Raw genomic sequence first — 20,206 nt, 5'->3', positions numbered from 1 at the left:
GACAATAAATTTTTATGACGGTGGCATCGAAGTTTGAGAAGAGAGAAGAGAGAAAGAGAAAGATAAGAAGAGATGGGAGGAAAGAAGAGGGAAAATGATAAAAGGAGGGGAAGGAATAAGGAGAAGAAAGATAGAAGAAGAGAGAAATGAGTGCAACCAATGGAGAGGAGGAAAAATCTCTTACTCCCAACCAAAATAGTTAGGAGAGGGAGAGGGAGAGAGGGAGAGAGAGGAGGCCAACGGAGAAAAAGGAATACTTACTCAAAAGATAAAAGGGAAAATAGAGAAGGTCTTAAGTCATTTGCCAATGCAAATTGTTGTTTGAAAAAGTAATCTAATTGATCACATTAAAACTAATGCTTTTTAATGTCAATGGTTTACATTGATTCTAATTAACTGTCGCCACGTTTGTATGACATAAACTATAATAATTTGATAAACAATTTTAAATTATACGAGAGCTTTCCTATCTTTGCTCAAGTCAATAGTCTAAGACGCGTGAGTTGTCTTTTTCTTTTTCTTTTCCCTCCAATTAAGGAGACTTTGAAGTCGTCGCACAGAGTAGTCGTTGGAAGAAGACTCAGACTCGCTAATGATAAATAAAAATTAACTTATATTTAGATCAATGAAGTAGCGAAGGAAGGAGGTTGGAACTTCGTTTTCTCTCAAGAAAAAAACGAATAAAGCCTTCGCATTATTCTAGACGCGTAGAGAGGTCAGAGAAGAAAACTCCGCCATTATTGAAAGCGTAATTATAAGGCTTAAAATATTAATTATCTTCTAACATTATATATTAGTTTTTTAATTAGCCTGCCAGTATTAAAAAAAGTGAAGAAAAATTATATTATCTTCTATCTTTCTTTTTTCTTTTTCTTGAGCAGTACTTTTTGGTTTTGAACATAATAACGAAGAGGTCCATAAAAAGCTACTGTTTTTTTTTTTCTTTTTGGTTTCCAGGGCTGTCAAAATAATTGAGCCGGCTCGAGCTCGGCTCGATAATGCTTGATCAAGCTCGGCTCGAAAATAGGCTGAGTCGAGCTTGATCATTAAAGCTAGGCTCAAAATTAAATTCGAGCTAAGTTTGATCCCGAGCCGGCTCGATCAAGTCAGCTCGATAAGACTTGAATATATATATATATAATATAAGTAATATCAAACTAATATGAACTATCAAATCAAAAACTCTTTCACCTATTCAGAATTTCAGCCATTATTTTCTGAGATAATTATCTTTATTGTTTGTAATTTATATTTTGATTGCTTCTAGTTTTTTTGACACAATTATCTTTGTTACTTGTAATTTATATGGTTGCTTAGTTTTCTAACATATTTATCTCTATTGCTTATAATTTATATTTTAATAATATTTATATCTTTATAGTTAAATTCAAGCTTGCTCAGGCTCGAAAATGGTTTGAAATTGATAAGGCTTAAAATTACTAATTAAGCAGCTTGTTTAAGCTTAAGCTCGAAATTGGCTTGAGTTCGAAATTGGCTCGGATTGAAATTATTTCAATTCAAGCTTTATTACAAAGATAGGCTCGAAATTAATTTCAATCCAAGCTTGATTAGAGCCATGCTCGATCAAGCTCGGCTCTTTTACACCCCTACCAGCATATTAGGTTGTCAATTTTTATAATTAATTATTCATTTTTTATCTAAATAGTTTAATCATCTATTATTGCTAGATTTTTATTTCAATTATCTCGGATCAAATAAAAGTTAGTGATAATAAATATAAATTTTGAATTAACATTCATAACTTTGCTAAAATTCTACATAAAAATCTAGACGAATAATATAAATAATTTCTGTTTGAAATAAAATTTTAATTAGAGAGTACAAATAAACAATTCCAAATCAGAAAAATGGGAGGAGCATATTTATAGCTTTTGACTAGACTTTAGTAGATGACTTATTATTAAAATAATAATCTTTATTATTTTAAAATTTTAAATTTAATTTATTGTTATTTAGATAACTTATTATTAAAATAATAGTATTTTAATGTAAGTTGTATTTGCCATGTCATGCGCCACATCATCTAAACACGCCATCGCAGTTAGTTGCTCAGCCATTTTCATCGACCCAACTGACCCTTTCTTCCTCTCTTCCACCCTCTCTTCCCTACAAAGCGAACTCGTCGCCTATGACGCCACCGGCGCCGATCCACCTTGCCGGAGGTCCGAGTGGTGCCGGGTCGGAGAACGTACTGAGGAGGGGAGAGGAGGACGTACGACGTGGCGATGGCACGCGACTTCCGAGGCAGGGGCGGAGGGTGGGTTGAGGAGAGAATAATCTGTTGAGTTTGTTGGATTGTTTGGTTGGGAGAGAGATGAGAGAAGGAAGCCAATGATACGACTAAGTTACCCGCTATATGATACGGAAAACAAATAGAGTGACGTAAATACTTTTTAAAAACTACTATTAGTTAATAATTTTATTAGAAAAAAACTATTATTTTGATAACTAATAATTTTTATCTATTTACAAATTAAAGGATATATAAAACATTTTACATATATGAATCGATTGACTTATAAAAATAAATTAAAATTTAAGTATTTTTTTTATTGCTTATCCCTATAATTATTTTTTTAATAATAAAAGTACTACCTACTACTAATTTATTAATATTAAAAAATTAGATAGTTAGGAAAGAGAAATAAAATATGACTAATTTATCTTTATAATTTAAAAAAGTGATTGATAGTTTCAATTAATTTTATTTAATATTATTTAATTTCAATCGTCCGATTAGGAGAGAAAAATTAATATTCTATTGACTAACATTAACTTTGATAATCACTATGCAACTTCCTCGACAGCAAGGCATCTGCCTAGAAATATCCTTCATCTTCACCAAAGTGACAATAGCAGTTTCGCACGAAAACAGAATTGCTTGGAAGTTTGTGTCGTTACCTCCCTACATATTAACACGACCTTCCATGATCCTTTGCCAATCTCCGACACAGTATCGACACATTACAACTTTCTTTCGGCTAATTCCTTCAATTTCAATTCCCTTGCTATGGCCGCTGACGTCCCAACCCAAAACTCCCGGAAGCCAAATATTCCTGACGCTTCCTCTGCTACTACGACATTTTACTCCTCTCTCCTCTCCTTAATAGGAGGCGGCGCCCTCGCAGTTTCCTACCTCATCCTTGCCTTCTTGTCATCAGGAGTCCTCGACCCCACAACCTTTGCAGTCCTCTCCTTATTAACCCTTCTGCTCCTCTTCTGGAACCTTCGCTTATTCGAGAAGGCCGAGCCCAACTCCGCTGCCAGGGAGAGCTTAAGGCTGCCTGTGTGGCTTCTAGCTACGTTGCTCACTCTCATGTTCACAACCAGGTTGGCTGCTGTCATGCCGTGGCCTGTTGCAGTTGTTATGTGGTCAATGTCAGGAACAACCATTCTAGTTGGCTTCTACTTTATATTTCTGCATCGTGATCCAATTGATGCTCAAGTACACGACGAGGAAGCTCCCAAATTGAAACCCAGCAAAGTGATTCATCATGAAGATGAAGAAGACTCGCCAGTTCAAGTGCAATCTTCTGTTTAAGTGTTTATGGTCTGGATGTTGTAAATTATATATAAAAGTTTCACATTGTTTTATACTGTAACAACAACGGATCATTAAGATCAAATTAAATATTACGAGCTTCATTGATCTCCTCAAGGTTTCGAGTTTGAATCGTAAGCAGCCTTTTTAACAAAGCCACTAACCCTCGTTTGTGTCTCTACGTGTATAGCTTTCTAGTAAAAAAACGATCCACTAAATGCCTATCCGTATATCATAAGCTACTAATAGGTTGATTTTTCGTAGGGTACGATGTTGACTAATTATAAATAGCTTGTAGTGAAAACTCAAATTTTTTGCTATTTTAATTTGTTCAAATATAGTTTTATTTATTTATTAAAGGAGCTAAAAAACTTAGCTAATGGTTACATTACGGGTCAAACATTCCCCAGCCTATCCAACTTTAGAATTTTTGCTAATTCAGAGGGTGGGCTATTTGACCCAACCCATTGGTTCCCCACAGTCGACTTCCTACCTATATTAGCTAGCCAATCAGCGACCTTGTTACCCTTCCGGTAAGTATGCTTAAATAAAGTCTTACGAAAGCTAGACAGCATTGACACACACCTTTGGGACATCCCTCTTAGCCTCCAAGGACAGCTGCCCTCCCCTTCGATAACTTTGATTATGTTTAGAGCGTCTGATTCCACTATCACTTGTTCCCATCTTCCATGAGTTACTTCCAACCCAACAACAAAGCCCACATCTCATAGTAGCTCATAGAGTCCCCCCTTGTCGGGTCTGCTACCACATGGAGGAGTCTGCCCTCGTAATCTTTGACGATGACTCCAGCACCCCCCTAGCATTCACCTACCTTGAATGATCCGTCTATATTTACCTTGACCCAGCCCCTCGGAGGTCGTTCCCACTACACACGTAGCTGGAGGTTCACTGATCTTCTCGCAGCCTCCGCCACCTGCATGTATTCTTGTGCCAAAGCAGCAGCCTTGCGACCGACCGCGTAAGCTTCTGAAGGCTTGTCTTGGAATACCCTCGCGTTCCTTGCCTTCCAGATCTCCCAGATTGTAGACGCAATTGCCGTCTTTATCCTTGTATCCCTTGTCCGGTCCATACTCCACGTTTGAGTAAGCCACTCTGGTCCCACCCTGAAGTCCCGCCACTGCTCCTCTTCGAGCTCTCTCGCCAGACTGATCCACACCTCCAACGCGAAACGACACGCGTAAAATAGGTGGGTTCCAGTCTCCGAGAATATGCCACACATCTCACAGTTCATCTTTCGGCCACATCTTAGCCTGTAAAGATATTCCCGAGTCGGCACCCTGTTCCAGAAGAGCTTCCATAGGAAACCTCTGACGCGAGGTGCAATCGGTAGCTTCCACATCTTTTTCCAATCGGTCAAATCTTGCTTTGCCTCCCCTCTCAAAAACTTGTATAACGACTTCGTGTTTGCCTCACCGGTGGTTTCTGGAGCCCAAACCCATAAGTCCTCCATCTCCTCACCTCTAAGCTCCATCGTGGCAATATCGAATGCGACGTCTCTTCCAAAGCACCGTTGTATCATGGCGACGTTCCACCCACCGTTCACAAGAAGATCTGCCACCAAGGGGCATCGTCGGAGACTATCAGTGTCCATTACAAGTGGCAACCAACTGAAAGGTACTCCCGACACCTAAGCCTCGTCCATGACACTAGTATTCTGTCTGTTGCCAATACTCTTACGAAAACCTTCCCGGAGTTTCGTCGCCGTCTGGCAAAGAGCCCGCCATATCCAGGATCACCTTGCCTTCGGTTTTCCATCCCATGGATTAAGCGGTTCATATTTTGCCCTAACCATGCTCACCCAAGGCGTTCTGCGGTCTCTCAACACATTTAGTATGTGCTTGCCCATAAGGGTCGCTTTCACTATTCGCAAGCAGCGGAGACCCATTCCTCCCTCCTGCTTTGCCTTGGTCATTGTCTCCCAGCTGAGAAGATGGAGCCCGCGGTGTCCCTCTCCCTTTTCCCAAATGAAGGCTCTTGCTATCTTCATAATAGTCTCTAAGACGGAGTCAGGAATCCACGTTGCCCCCAACCAATAGTAAGGTAAAGTTAGAAGGGTTGATTGCACCAACGTGATCCTCCCTGCCAGAGAAAGTGTGTTTTGTTTCCAGCCAACCAAGCGTTGTCGCACCCTCTCCATTAGCTCTTGATGTCTGCGGACTGGGATACGGGCCCCCGAGATCTTTACCCCTAGGTATGTGAACGGCATCCTTGCTGTCTTGAGGTCCAGGAGGTGAAGTATCTCATTTTTTTTCCATCTCAGGCATCCGGGGTGGTAGGAATACCTCTGACTTATCATTGTTTACCTTTTGGTTCGTTAGCTTCAAGTAATGCTCCAACGTTTTCGTCATCTCCTCCACATTCTCCTTGTTGGCTTTGGCCACCAGCAAGAGATCATCAGCATATAGGAGGTGCACTATGGTCCCTGTCCTCCAGCTGAACCCTTCCAATAACCCGTCACTAACTCGCGCATTAAGCAAGGAGGTTAGGATTTGGGAGCAGATTATGAAGAGGTAAGGCGACAGAGGTCTTCTTGCTGAAGTCCCCTCTGCGGCATTAGCCACTTCGATGTAGTTCCATTGACTATGATCCCGTATCTTAGCGATGTGATGCACGCCTCCACCCATTTGATCCATTTCACTTGGAAATGCATAGCTGTGAGGGTTTTAAGGATAGCCTGCCAAGATAGACGATCGTACGCCTTCTCCATATTCATTTTAGCCATCAACAGCGGTACAGAGGTTCGATCATGCATCAGCGAATGTGCCATTTCTTGTGCCGCAATGATATTATCATGGATTGACCTGCCGCTCACAAAGGCTGACTGTTCCGGACCAATAAGCTTGCACAACAGCGGTTTCATTCGTCCCACCAGAAGCTTCGCAATCACCTTGTAAGCTATATTACATAAGGAGATCGGTCGGAAGTCATTAACCTCAATCGGTTTTTCCTTTTTTGGAATGAGGGTGATGAACGTATCTCCCCATTACTTAGGAAGCCTACCCCTTTCAAAGAAAGCTAAAACGGTCTTGCAGAGGTGTGCGCCCATAGTCTCCCAATATTTGGTGAATACTTCAGCCTGAAGGCCATTTGGGCCCGGAGCCTTTCCGTGAGGCAGGCTCCAGATTGCCACTTTAATCTCCTCCGTGGAGAACGAAGTGACTAAGTTATTAGCCTCCCTATCCATCAAGGCCGGCAAGGTCGAGATAATGTTCCAGTCCACCTCCTCCGCTTCGACTGCCTCGTTCGAACCCCATAATGCTAGATAGTATCGTTGGAAGCATTCTTTAATCCCCTCGTGATCAGTCACCCATTGCCCATCATCTTTTTGGATTCCAGCCACTCAGTTTCGTTATCGGCGGATGGTCGTGGTAAGGTGGTAGAATTTAATATTCCAATCTCCATCCTTCACCCGCTGAACCGTGATCTTTGAAGCCACTTCAAATTGATTTGTCGACTCAGTGCACACTTTTTGTTGTAGCTGGCTCGTAGCATACCCTACTCCTCATTATTGAGCCCCGCACTAGCATCCTTTACTTCTAGGTCTTCAATAGTTCGCTGCATCACCTTCAGTCGCATCTCCATTGAACCCACATCCTCTTTGCTCCACGCTTTTAGGGCCTTTTGCATGCTCTTAACCTTATGCGTGAATGCATGCAATGGGTTTCCTCTACATCTCCTGCTCCAAACCTGATCAAGCACCCCTTTGCGGCCTTCATACTCCATCCACAAACGTTCAAACCGGAAAGGTCTCCCACCCTTATTGTGTTCACCTGCACCAAGCAATAGAAGTGGTGGATGGTCTGAGCCGGATCAATTAAGATGTACTACCTTGTTGTGAGGAAAGGTAGCCAGCCATTTGGTATTTGATAAGACCCGATCCAACCTAACCCAAATACGATCCTCCCCTGGTCTGTTGTTACACCAGGTAAAGGGAACTCCTTCAAACCCAAGGTCGCACAGGCCCGCCTGACGAACGAAGTCGCGAAAGGCTTTAGCCTTCGGCCCTAGTATAACCGGGCCAACACACCTCTTTTTTTGAGTATTGAGGATGGAGTTAAAATCTCCCGCCATTACCCATGGTACTTCCGGTGTGTCAGTGGCAGTCAGCTCCCTCCACAAATCAAGTTGCTCAGAGAAGTCGTTGCTAGCGTACACAGCCGTCATCCCCCAAGTCCCATCGTTGATCGGAGAGATGGCCATGTGGACAGCATATCTAGAGGCTGCTACCACATCCACCCATCCCATCTTCGACTTCCAAAGGATCAGGATGCCCCCAGAAGCACCCACAGCCGGGATAGCAAAATGAGACCACTGCCGTCCCATAGCCTTTGCTACTATGTTACCCTTGCTCCAATCCACATGAGTTTCCACCAGACAAAGGATGTTTAAATTATGCTCCTGATTCAGGTCTCTACATCGGTCCAACACCTCCTTTTTCAAGGCTCCTCTACAGTTCCAAATAATGCTCTTAACCATTATCAATGACTACGGTATTGAATCGATGAGGAGAGCACCTAAGGCTTTCCTCCCCCTCTTAGGGTCGGCGAGTCCTTCTCCATAGCAGCATCCACCTCCATTTTGTCCTGCACTACTGATGGCATTGAGGTCACCAGCGTCAGAGCTCGTTCCTTGTTAACCATCTGCTCCTCTCGCTCCGATCCTATGCCAACCACTTCCTCCTGAGGTTTCGTTTGAGCAGCACCACCGCCTTGGCGTGCTCTTCTGGCGGCAGCTGTTGCATCTTGGATGGAGGTTTGATCCCTATGGACGCCACTCCGTTCGATACCACCCCTTTAGGGTAAACTTTTGATGGGGCGAATATTTTCATCTTAGGATTCTTAGTAGTTTTTACGTAGGTCGAGCATCCCCCTCGACTACGTCCATCCCTGCAGTGAATTGTGATCCCATCTACTGATGCAGTCTACGACCAATGGATGGCCACGTTACCCTCTAACCCAACTGAGGTCGTATCAGAGTCTTGTCTGGCCTCGGGCTCACCCCGCTTCTCGCTTTCGTCATTTTGTGACCCCATGTCCTCAACAACATTTAATGCTGTTTCATTATGCGATATGTTTTTATCCACATACCTTTTCCCGTTGATATGGTTGCCTTTCTGGTGTAACCTAGTCTTTTCCTTCCCCCCAAGTATCCTCTTGCCGTGTCGAAGGTTCACCTCACTCCCAGGTTCCTTTGGTGTGTAGCTCCCCATGTAGCACTTGTTTCCCTTTCTTAGCTTTGCTTTGTTGCATACCACCCGAGGTACCTGTCATTCCTTAGCTTCCCGACACTTGCTTAGGTCGAGTGTCTGCCAAGTTCCTCCTAGCATAGCTCGAGCTGACACGACCTTCTTTGCCCCTACCTACTACCCTATTACGCCACCTCTTCTGATTGGCCTGATCTTTGTATGCCCCCGTCGCCCACGGTGTGTCCCTCACCGGAGCTCTTGGTCCCTCCGCTCGCCGGTGGCTGCTAATGCCTTTAGCTTTCCTTGTCACTTTTATCCAGGGGCTATAGGTGGAGTATTCCTTCCCCTCTGTGGACTCGTCCCTCACATTTGATTCCTTCCAGCATCGCCACCTTTATCATCTTGTCGTCCATCGCCTTCTCCGGTCCTCCTACCTGGCTGGCTGATTGGACATTCATCGCACACATGTCCTATGCAGCCACAGCTAAAGCATATCACTGGAACTCCTTCATAAATCACCTTTTGTTCTAGATTATTCTCTTTCAGACCCAGCCATACTGCCTGCTTTAATGGTTGACTCAAATCCACCTCCACATAGACTCTCGCGAATCTGCTTCGGGAGTGATCGAGTGTCGTTTCTTCGACTCTTAATGGCTTGTCAAAATACGTGGCAACTAGGATAAGTGATTCTAGCTCTCCAATACTCCTAGGGTACATCGTGCAGCTGAATCCATACCGGGGCAGTGGTGAAAGCTTGCGGCGTTGGCCTAAAGTCGTCCCGCCATTGTATGAGGTTAAGGACCATGCCCCCCAGCGTCCACGGTCCATTGGTAAGGACATACAGCGTATCCTCTTCCCTATCAAACCTGAAGATATAGAAACCCTCAGCCATGTCCGAAACCGCGAACCCGTCGATTCCATTCCACAGTTGTGCAAGCATGCCCTTCAACCTAGGGAGTGGGATGGCTGCTCCAAGGAACCGTCCAAACAGAGAGAGTCTCCACCTTGCTCTACATTTGGCGAGTATCGCTGGGTCGATAATGACGCAGTCCTCTGTTTGCTCATTCAATTTGGCTAATATTTCCTCCGGTATTTTCCCAGTCTTCCCCCGTGGCTTCTCCTTACCAACCACCATCGAGGTCCACGTCTTCCCTGCAGTATTGTTTGCCGGTACCGAGCCCGGTGGTTCCGATGGTTTCGAGGAGGAGGCGCGGCGAAACTGCACATCTTCTCCTCCAGCAGGCACCGGAGGTGTCTTCCCACCAGTTCCTTCCATTCCCGTTCAGTTTTTTGAGCGAGTGAACGTTGGTAGCTTTCTAGTTTAACTACCACTAGAGTCATTTGTTCAAATATAGTTTGGTTAAAAACTCCTAAGAAACTCGTCACATTATCTACTGGCTTAATTCTGGTTCTCTGCAAGCCAGGTTGTAGAGAATTCCGTTCTGGTAAAAGTCGCAGTTTCTAGGATTATGCTCTTTTACTTTGCCGCGTACGGAGTTGTATTGTGTTCCTATACTCTAGCTTGTAGAGGATGATACTCTGCCCCATAGGCGTCTCATCTTCATCGCTGCCGTTCCTATAACGGACGACAACCTCAAAACGAATTCCTCTCCTCGTCCATTTAGCAAACACTTGGTGAGCTTCCTAATATGGCTGCTTCCATTCTCTTCTCTTCCACCTCCTCCTCCCTCTACCAATCTCACTACCACCACACCCATCCTTCTCCCACTCGAACCCCGTTCCTCCATCTCCACACCCCTCCTTCCAGCTCCGCCCGCTCCAGAGTACTCGCGCGTGCTAAGTTCGGAAAATTCGATAGCCAAGATGCGTCCTCCGCACCCGAGCCCACCTTTTCGCCTTCTGAACCCACCGAAGTGCTGGAGGATGACAGGTGCGCTACAAAGTCCCTAACTTGGAATCGATACCGATTTTTTCCAATCGGGTTATCTTGATTGTTGGAAAAAAGATATAAAAAAGAAGAAAAGAGTGACCCTTATCGAGTGTTTGTGCAGTTGCTTACCTTCGGATTTGGAGGGTGCGATCCGGCAATCCAGTCAAGCGAGTGCATTGTTTATAGCTTCAGGAGGGATGAGAGCCATAGTATGGGATGATTGCTTTTCGTCTATTTCTGAAATATAAAAAACTTTTCTTTTTCTCCATAACTGGTTTCTTTTTTTTCTCGATAAAGTTCTGTGTGTGCCAATGTGTGAAAGTTAAGTTTTTAGTATCAGCTATAGATTGGGAACTGCTTCTATTGTCAAATTCGAAAGCGTCTACTGAGGTTCGTAGGTTTTCTGAAAGTTCCGAGCAATGTATTGTTCATGGTATGGTATGATGAAAGTTAAGTGACCAGTCTTTTATAAGCTACAATTATTCTCTAGTAATAAGAGAACCAATATAGTCTTACTGTGTATATTGTTATTGATCTAGAAGAGCAATTATTCATTCACCACCTAATATTCAAGAAGCATCTTTGTCCTGTTCCTAACGTATTCTTATAGTCAAGGGAGTCATGGTCATTTTCTTCTTGAAGCTTCACATTTATTTAATCCCCCAATTTCGTAATCCAACTGTTCATCTAGCAAAAGTGCAAGAAGGCTGTTAATTTGATCTTAGTACCTTGATTGCTGAAAACAGATTTCATCCTTTATAAGATTGGGATTTTGTGACCTTACAGTCCTATAACAATTTGGTAAATGATATTAAAATTATTTTTTTATAACTTGCAGGTAGAACTTTTGATCCCTCAGGTTCAATTTCTTAATGATGAAGGTGCCCAAGCTGAGTTGTGGGGATTATCAAGGATATTTTTGGATTCACTCATAGAAGAGACACGATTCCAGGTCTGGACAAAAGGTTGTTTAGGAAGTACATTTTGTTTCTTTTTCAAACATTCCCTAGCAAGTTCTTGAGATAATGTTCCACAAATAAGTATATACTATAACCGTCTCTTATATGATCTGAATACTAAAGAGAGTACACTAATCTGTAGTTCCAGAAATAAGTATTCCCGTGCTAAGATAATTTCAGAATTTGTTTCACTCATTCATGATGTGGTTGTTTAGATGATTGAGTTATTTTCATTTTTCTTACCTTACTACCAATATATCATCAGATTCAGATTGCATGGATTAAATTAGCTTTATGCCTTTATAGGAATCTTATGGAAATTCATAGATCTTTCGTTCCTTAATGTGTTAAAGAACAAAGAGAAGTTGTAACATATGGAAGATATTCAGTCTGCTTTCTGTTAATAAACCATTGATAAAGACTTGTTGAGAGACCACAGAATCTTAGTGCTGTAGTGCAACATCGACGTTTTTTTTTTTCTGGTTTAAATTTAGCACGGAAACTTGAAATTGCATTTTTTTTAAATCTTTTAAAAGCCACCCCAAAATGTAGGAATATGTCAGTAGGTAACTCAGTTTACTCTTTTATTTTAGTCTCTCTCTTTTGAGTTTTAAGAATTGTGCTTGTGCACTGTCTAGTTCACTCACTAAATTCTGCTGGTTGGTTTCTGCGTAGAGAGTAAAAGCCATTTTTCCTGATGCTGGGGCAGCTGCTCTTCTGAAGTATCAGTGGAAAGATGCAAAATTTGGGTGTTCCAGGTATCTGTTGTTTGTTGTATTCCCTAGTGGTAGGGGAAGTAATTTCTTAGACAAATTCTGTTTGTCTTGTTAATTTAAAACTTGTTCATATAGTCTATGGACTTGCAATTCTCAGAAATTCTTTTGGTTTATCATGAATTCTCTTACTTATGACTGAATAGAAGCGAAATCAAACATAGATTTGAGCTAGAAGTGTAAGTAATCTTGTTCAACAGCCTTTTTACCTGCTGTCAGTTTAGTCAGTTTTTACTAAGAGAATAACTCTACCCGGTTAAGTCTTTCAATTTCTTCTTTAATTTGTACCTGTAGCATGGTTTAACTTTTAAGACGAGTTAACCATCATGTCTGGTATAAGTGGGTCAGCCTCTTAGGTCTATATTGTTATGTAAATGAAGTAAGAGTTTCATGGTTTAGTTAATACTCGATACCAACTCCTTGAATTGATACTAAATTCCTGACAGGACATCTCTAGATGAGCAACGGCTTTAGATGAAACAAGAAGAATAAACTTTTGGTTATGTTCCTTATTGCTGTATGAGTTGTGACCTCTTATGTTTGTTTATGACCGGAAGCTTTTCAACAAGGCAACATGGAAGGTTCTAATTTAGGGTAGGTGTCTGTCTCCAAAATTATTAAGGATCAGAAGATTATTTCTACTATTCTGTTGTTACTTGGTCTCTAAAGTACTTCTAGCTTCTTCTATGCATATATAAACCATCTAGAGATCTCTCATAGTGTTTTAACAACAAATTGATGTAATTATTTGTTTCGGTCTCTCTACTGTATCATTCATATACCATTTTTTCTATTTCATGGCATTTGACCTTCCTTATCATAATTTCTGCATACCTTTCAGTATTTTATTGAATTGCTGTTTTTTTTTTCTTGCTTGAAGGAAAATTATCTGTATCTGATTTGTTAGCTAAATTATTCTTCTTTCTATGAGGTACAATTCTTAATTCTTTTCCAATTTGTCATGCAGCTTAAGTGACCGGAAACCCGTAGATGATGAGGATGAAATTGTTGTTATGATAATTCCTGATTACCAGATGTTGGAATATGTGGAACGAATTGCAAGTCGACTTTCTGATGATCCAGTATGTAACATCTTTTCTCAAAGAAAATAATCAGATTGCCTGCTTTGCGTGTGACATTCTACATGGTGAAAACTAAAATAATCTGTATCCTATTGACATGAACATGATCATGAGATAGAATATTATACAAAAATAATTATAAATTTATCTTCATTGTATCCCTGATCAGAAGACAGTAATGACCACATTTGGCCTTAAAAGTCCTGGTTCTTCATACTCTTTGTCCATATGGAGGTAAGATTCACCTTGGATACCAATTAGAATATGAGACTCATTGGATAATAAGTTAATAACATGTATATCTTTCTTTTGCACATCCGATACATAAGATAAAATAAGAATATGACTTGGATACATCTAGTGTGTTTGAAATTTTGAATTCTTCGGTAAGCTGTTATGGTTTTCATTTTTGGTAATGATGGTCACTCTTACAAAGATATGGCAAATTAATCAAAGACTGCTATCTATTTTCAGTTGGTCGAGCAGATCCCTTTGTGATAAATGATAAACTTACATGTTATTTGATGAGAGATATTCTATTGATTTGAAGGATGCTCACATTTCATAATGGCAATTGATAACTGGTATTATTTGTAGACATTTTCCCTTATTCTCTTGCACCTTGATAATTCATGTTTTACATAATTTTTTTGGGCATTTTGTAGATCTGTTGATGAAAAATTTGGAGATTCTTGTTAGCAAGTTTATTATCACAAATACCACAATGGTTCTCTCCTTAATCATATTATATGGCAAGCATACAGTCATATGGCTCATATCCCTATTCTGTCATCCTGTTTTCAAAATTTGTTCCATGTAGATATGCTTCTTCTTTTTTAGAAAATTTTCTATATATGCTTTTTCAAAAGAAAAATATCGACATATACTTAGCATATTCTGTCTGCATCATTTGATCATTTTCATGCTGCGTAGAACTGAATCATTCATTATGCATAGACTTTGCTCTATAACATCCAAAGGCACCATTGTCAATTTCTTTCTTTTAAAAAATTATCAATCCATGTTAATGCATGTGAAATTGTAGTTTGCTGTTTGTAGTCATATTACTTTCACTGTAGCCATAAGCGACAAGCATTGTCCTCATTATTGTTGTTTGATCTCTAGTGAGTAAGTCAGTGAGAACCTAAAGCTACCCTCCATGTTTCATCATCTCTTCAATCAATACAAGGGGCCTAATGATGGAAATAGGACTTCTGTAGTCAAAGTGTAGAATGTAATGATGCAATTATGTAGGCTAAGTAGGATCTCTTGCTTACAGAGAATTTCTCTCTCCTTTTGTTAGCCAAGACCACTAGTCATGTGGAACCCACGCCTTGTGAGTGAAGATGTTGGTGTTGGCTTCAATGTCCGGAAGTTACGTAGATACTTCTTAAGGTATGGCTTTTGAGTGATTTCAGTACTTAATCTATTTACTGTCATCATTCTGTGATCTTTAGGTATTTAGCTACACAATTCAGAGTACAGGACTGGAGTGATCTCATACTTCAGAAACATGCTTATATTTTATCTTGATTTTCTTGCTTGTTTACTGAAAATACATAAGATATGACATTTTTGGTATTTGGAAGCTTATCATAAACTGGCAGATCTTTGCAAATTCTTAGAACATAAATTTATGAGACTGAATAATTCTGGATGGTTCCTATATGACTAGCAGATCTTCGTGGTGAATATCCTAGCTATGCTCGTCAAATTATACTATATTATGATTTATGACAAGAAGTGATGCATGCTGAGATATTAGAAATGCAGGATCATGGTGCAGCCTTTGGTTGTGAATGATGATTCTGTAAGACATGGGTCTTGTAGGTGGGACTTGCAGCGCAAGCATTTGTCTTGTTACACAACTAAGTATAATTTGTTTTATGTGCAGTACCTTTACCACTGTTTACTCGATGAGACCGTTGCCTTCTGGTGCAATCTTTAGATGCTATCCTGGGTGAGCCAAATGGATGTCATTATGCTGTGAAACATCCACTTAGATATCAAAAGCATATCTTGAAGCTTTGGTTCCTGTTTTCTGTTTTCTTTTACAGACTCTGGAAAGTGTTCTATGATGACGCAGATAGGCCAAATAGATATTTGCTCGCTAAAGAGCAACCTAGCCGACCTGATGCAACCGATATCGAGGTTTGTTCCTGGAAGCATCAACTCTTTTTCCTTGGCTTAAATCCTGCCGATCAATTGCCAATCACAACTGGGTTCTTTATATGAAATACTTCGACAACTGTTTGACATTCCTGAACATCGTACCTCTTTTCCTGATTTCTTTTCTTTTACCTTGTAATATTGTAACTAAATTGCTTATTTTAGATTTGATTGGAGATTTTTATCCAATCTCTGGCACTTTTATGTGCTCTTTTGACATTAATATGCTTTACCATCATCATATGCAGCTGATATTGGGAAAAGTAGCAGAGGAATCGGAGAAGACACCTTCATTGTTGGTTAAAGCCATGAGCATGTTTAGTTCCGTAAACCGGTTTATGAGAGCCATCTCCAAGTGAAAATTAACCTCAAGTTATCCTCTTCGTCAATCAAGCCATTGCAATAGCTTTTCATTGCAACTGGTGTTGTAATCTTATCTTAAAGCTATTAGCATGATTTTTTGTTGATCAATGTAATTAAAATCATATTAAATGTATCCAATTAATTTTGGCCTCCCATTCTCAGTGCATGGTAGGTATGGCATGAGCAAGATATACGCCATTTTTACCCTAATTACTAGAGAGGTTGTTCCACGTGGCATTTTTTTTTTCTTCCTTGGCTCTAATTTACTCATGAATTTATTTATTTTTGATTTCAAATTAAGGCATACAAACATGCAACAATTGGATTAAATTGCTTCCAGTTTTGCAATATATGAGCTTTGCTTAGAGGCCCCCTCAAAAGACCAAATTACATCTTGCAACCCTCTTTTCTATTGAGCTCAATTTGCTCATAATAATCTGGCTAATTTTCTATGAACTATACATCATCAAACACTACCCAAACTGCATCTTCCTTGATATTTTGATCAATGAATATCACAACTTGGATATGTACAAATATTCCAAGAAACAGATACGCTAGAATTACAACTGAGTGACAAAATTATTATATTTTTTACTTTGTTGCATAGGCTAATGAAGACAGTAGAAAGATCAAGTTGTTGTATTCAAGTTGCTGGCTGTGTAAGGCAAGCCTGAGTTCAAGTGTTCTCCCCACTTGAAACCATGGCCTTGGTCTTCTCCGCCACCTCGGCCTGCTCCGTTCACTCCTACATACGAGGTTATCGCAGCTTCCAACGCCGACCGGAAGCTCGGATCCGACGTGATTGCTTTCGCAATCGTGTCCGTCAGACACTGGTTCTGCTGGCTTTGAGTTGCGCCAGTCGATTCTTGAGCTAGCCCACTGATATTGCTCAATGAACTAATACTAGTTCTACTGTTATCATGTAGCTGGTTTGCATAGCTTAGGAATCCAGAAGAGAAGTTAAAGTTTTTTGGGGAGTAACTTTTGAAGGTTGAAAAGAAATTATTGAATGATGATGGTGGAGCAGTGAGGTCTAGTGTTATTACGGGGTTTAAGGAAGGGGCTAAAGAGATTGAGTTGAGGCCATGGAGGCCGGCGTTGGCCGTGGTGGCGATCGTGGAGGATCCGATGCTCGAGGACGACGAGCCGGACGTGAGCATGCGAGCTGCGGCGGAGGTGGTTGAGGCCATGGCAGTAGCTGACACTGGAAGTGGATGGTTATGGGTGCCTTCATAGGTGGTGATCAATATGGATGTATCTTCTGCACATCTTTGCACCTGCAAATATGACAGAAAAAGTTTATAACATATAGTATTATATAAAACTTTTGAGTGATAACAACGATCAAATAAATCTATTCCCGTTCATTCTTTTCATGTGATTAATTCTCTTGCATGAAGCTAATTAAGAACACAATACCTTTTTCTCTATTCCAATTAACAACTTTACAAGGAGACTATTACCATAATAATGAATTAGCTAACTAAATCTTTGCATTAGCACATCAAATGTCATCTTAATTGTTATATCTAGCATTGACACGATGAATTACCTTATTATTCAACTGCTACTGGAAAGTAAATCTAGAAGGCAAATGGTATATATATATATACCTGCTTCCTCACTGGGCATGCTGGTGCAATGGTGCAGCGATAGTAAGCACGTGGGCATGGATTTCCTTTCGAAATCTTTTGCCCATATTTCCTCCATTGGCATCCATCGTTCATCTGCAAGCATAATTCAACAAAGGATCTCATTTAACCAATATTAAGACGAGTCTTAGAAGTTCATATCTAATCAAACATAAATATTCTTCAGCTAGCTTAGGCAGGTACATGTCAGATGAATACCTGAAAATATATTTTCCAATGATACGATCGAATGCATATAAACTAGACTTCACACTTGCAGGTAAAGAATGTACTTACTGTTGGGGCATCGCATCTGGCTCTCACTGAAACTCTAGCCTTCTTATTAGCTTGTGTTTGTCGCAAAATCTCATCGTCGTCGCAATTTCTCAAACTCTTGAGTGTTTTGCTGGGCGGCCATGACAGCTCCCTTGCCTCTTCTTCCTTTCTCTCCTCAAGGCTATTGTCTGGGCTTAGATTCACCACAGCGGGCTCATCTGTACCAGTACTACTAGTGTATCCTTCAAATTTGCAATCTAGTCCAAGAGTCAAGCCTTTGTTAATTTGTTCGTTAATCTTCTCTTTGCATTTGCTTGTGGTGATATTAGTTTGATCCTTCTTGTGGCTACTTGATGTTGTGCCAAGGCTCAAGGAAACAAGTTCAGATTCCTCCATATTGTCTGTAGAAGTAGGAGAGTGGATATGTTTTTTACCTTGCCCCTGCTGCTGCTTGACGTTGTAGTAGTGCATTTGGAGAGAGCGGTAGTCCTCAACGATGCGTTCTAACATCGTCTTCAATCTTTCGTTCTCTTCTCTCACTTCAGTCATTTCTGCCTTTGAGGATTCAAGTTTATTCTCCTATAATATCAAACAACATCGGAGGGATTAGAAATTAATAGCAAACGCTACTAGGCTCAATAATCTGATATTAGTTACTTTAAGATGATCATATATGCTGGAACAACTTAACCACTGCCCTGAGATGATCATCCCATTAGATTTAAGTCCATATAAACTTTTGAATAGGCTATTTAGATATGAGGAAACAAAGATTTATTTTTGGTAAATCCACACAAGTTGTAATTAAAGCCAATTGCAGATCTTAATCTAGATTATTCCCATCTTCTCTAGGCTCAGTCCAGAAAATCTACAGTCGAATTTTTATTTCTTAACTGCAACAGAAGATCTTTTTCCTCAGAACAAAAGAATATATAGTAGAAAAGGCGGCTGTGCTCTTCAAAAGATCTACTGGGGATGCCTTAATTGAACAACAAAAAGACAGCTTGTTGTCTACAATCATATAGTCCAGCAAATTAAACATAACTTTGGACACCATAATCAGTATTATTAATTTCTAGAACTCTTAATGATGCTACCCACCATCAAGAATTCAGTACATTTATTCCTTTAAAGTTCAAGAAAACAGCATCCGGATCCATAGATTTTGCATGAATTAGTAAAAACTCGGATATCTACAAGAAAAATGAGTTCCAAACCTGCGCGTTCCCAGTGGATTGCTCAGCCTTCCTCTCAACTTGAACAACAGCTCCTTCCATCAGCACCACACCAAAGGAAACAAACCAATTACTCCTTTCCTTCTCTTAGATCTCTAGTACTTAGTTTCCCGTATCTTTTGTCCTTGCACCCTTCTCCTTATAAATGGAATCAGCCTCCTGTTCTGTGCTTATCTGTATTAGGCCATCAACAACCTCATGGGTGACTGAGAGAAGCAAAATATATAAAATATTGGAGGTTTCAACGTGTGAAACATGATGTCTGACTGCTTCATTAGGACTTAAGAGCCCTTTGCAGCCGCACCCTCCGGTAGGTCCCGTGCCTTCCGGTGGTGGTCCCGTTAGTAGAATTCAAACTATCTTCCCCATATATCCTAGTGAAGCCCAATGCCTTCTGCTCCAACCATCTTCATAGACTTCATGCTATTATCTCATTGACTTATAGGTTTCCGGGATCCAGAGAGTTAGTGATAATATAGTCAATATGTTGCCAAATTGCTAAAAGAAAAGAAATTGTCTTGCTTCATTGGTCAAAAGATATGTTGATACATTGTCAAAGATCAAAGATCAGAACATAGTAGAGTATTCATATTTTCACAATTTGGCCCATATATTATTAACAAAATCTACTAAATAATGTTCATAAGTTGATTATCTAAATTATGTTCTCTTTATAGTATAAGCATTTGCTTTTAGTGGAATAGTTTAGCTTTCTTTGGAGGAAAGGTTCGCGTTTATTTGATTAATCTCAAGCATTATTTTCCTTCCTTGGTGAATTTTTTTTTCCCTTTTGTCACAGCCTACAAACTAATTCCAAATATGAGACTTCGACTATGATCCAAGATCCAAGGTCTCTTCCGCATTAAAGTGAACCATTAAGATAGACTCAGTTTATTAAGTTTATCATAAAAAAAAAGTCCAACTTGGTCATTTGATTATATAGTAATCCTTTGATCTGAGTTAGCTGTACCATTTACTTAGAATAGTATTCAAAATGGCGATGCTGAGGTCTTCGAGATTCCGACCAACAAATTCCGGAACCAAATGGTGCTGAGG

General features: G+C 40.3%; 2 protein-coding genes across 2 annotated transcripts; one reads left to right on the top strand and one right to left on the bottom strand.

Moving 5' to 3' along the window:
* The first annotated feature begins 10,311 nt into the window (after positions 1-10,311).
* LOC140777101 (uncharacterized) lies at positions 10,312-16,166 on the top strand. The gene is made up of 9 exons (XM_073121003.1): positions 10,312-10,659; positions 10,781-10,868; positions 11,498-11,611; positions 12,294-12,376; positions 13,359-13,473; positions 14,777-14,868; positions 15,368-15,433; positions 15,531-15,624; positions 15,891-16,166. Exons 1-9 carry the CDS (start codon positions 10,418-10,420, stop codon positions 15,999-16,001), a joined length of 1,005 nt encoding a protein of 334 aa, XP_072977104.1. The 5' UTR covers positions 10,312-10,417; the 3' UTR covers positions 16,002-16,166.
* A 180-nt stretch (positions 16,167-16,346) lies between these two features.
* LOC140778859 (WRKY transcription factor 72A-like) lies at positions 16,347-19,290 on the bottom strand. The gene is made up of 4 exons (XM_073123751.1): positions 19,133-19,290; positions 17,937-18,494; positions 17,622-17,735; positions 16,347-17,285 (listed from the first exon to the last, which is right to left on the bottom strand). Exons 1-4 carry the CDS (start codon positions 19,190-19,192, stop codon positions 16,638-16,640), a joined length of 1,380 nt encoding a protein of 459 aa, XP_072979852.1. The 5' UTR covers positions 19,193-19,290; the 3' UTR covers positions 16,347-16,637.
* Between the last annotated feature and the right edge of the window lie 916 nt (positions 19,291-20,206).

The sequence above is a fragment of the Typha angustifolia genome, chromosome 15, assembly GCF_048772165.1.
Source record: "Typha angustifolia cultivar Huaian chromosome 15, ASM4877216v1, whole genome shotgun sequence".
In the NCBI taxonomy this organism is placed as follows: Eukaryota; Viridiplantae; Streptophyta; class Magnoliopsida; order Poales; family Typhaceae; genus Typha; species Typha angustifolia.
Note: the sequence above shows the minus strand (reverse complement) of the source record. Positions and strands in the feature narration are given on the sequence as shown.

Coding starts and splice junctions, on each gene's coding strand:
- LOC140778859 (XM_073123751.1), bottom strand. CDS start 19,192: ATGGAAGGAGCTGTTGTTCAAGTTGAGAGGAAGGCTGAGCAATCCACT. Junction 18,495..19,132: donor AATCCACTGGGAACGCGCAG/GTTTGGAACTCA, acceptor TTGATATTATAG/GAGAATAAACTTGAATCCTC. Junction 17,736..17,936: donor CCAGATGCGATGCCCCAACA/GTAAGTACATTC, acceptor TTATGCTTGCAG/ATGAACGATGGATGCCAATG.
- LOC140777101 (XM_073121003.1), top strand. CDS start 10,418: ATGGCTGCTTCCATTCTCTTCTCTTCCACCTCCTCCTCCCTCTACCAA. Junction 14,869..15,367: donor TTACGTAGATACTTCTTAAG/GTATGGCTTTTG, acceptor TTTTATGTGCAG/TACCTTTACCACTGTTTACT. Junction 15,625..15,890: donor CTGATGCAACCGATATCGAG/GTTTGTTCCTGG, acceptor CATCATATGCAG/CTGATATTGGGAAAAGTAGC.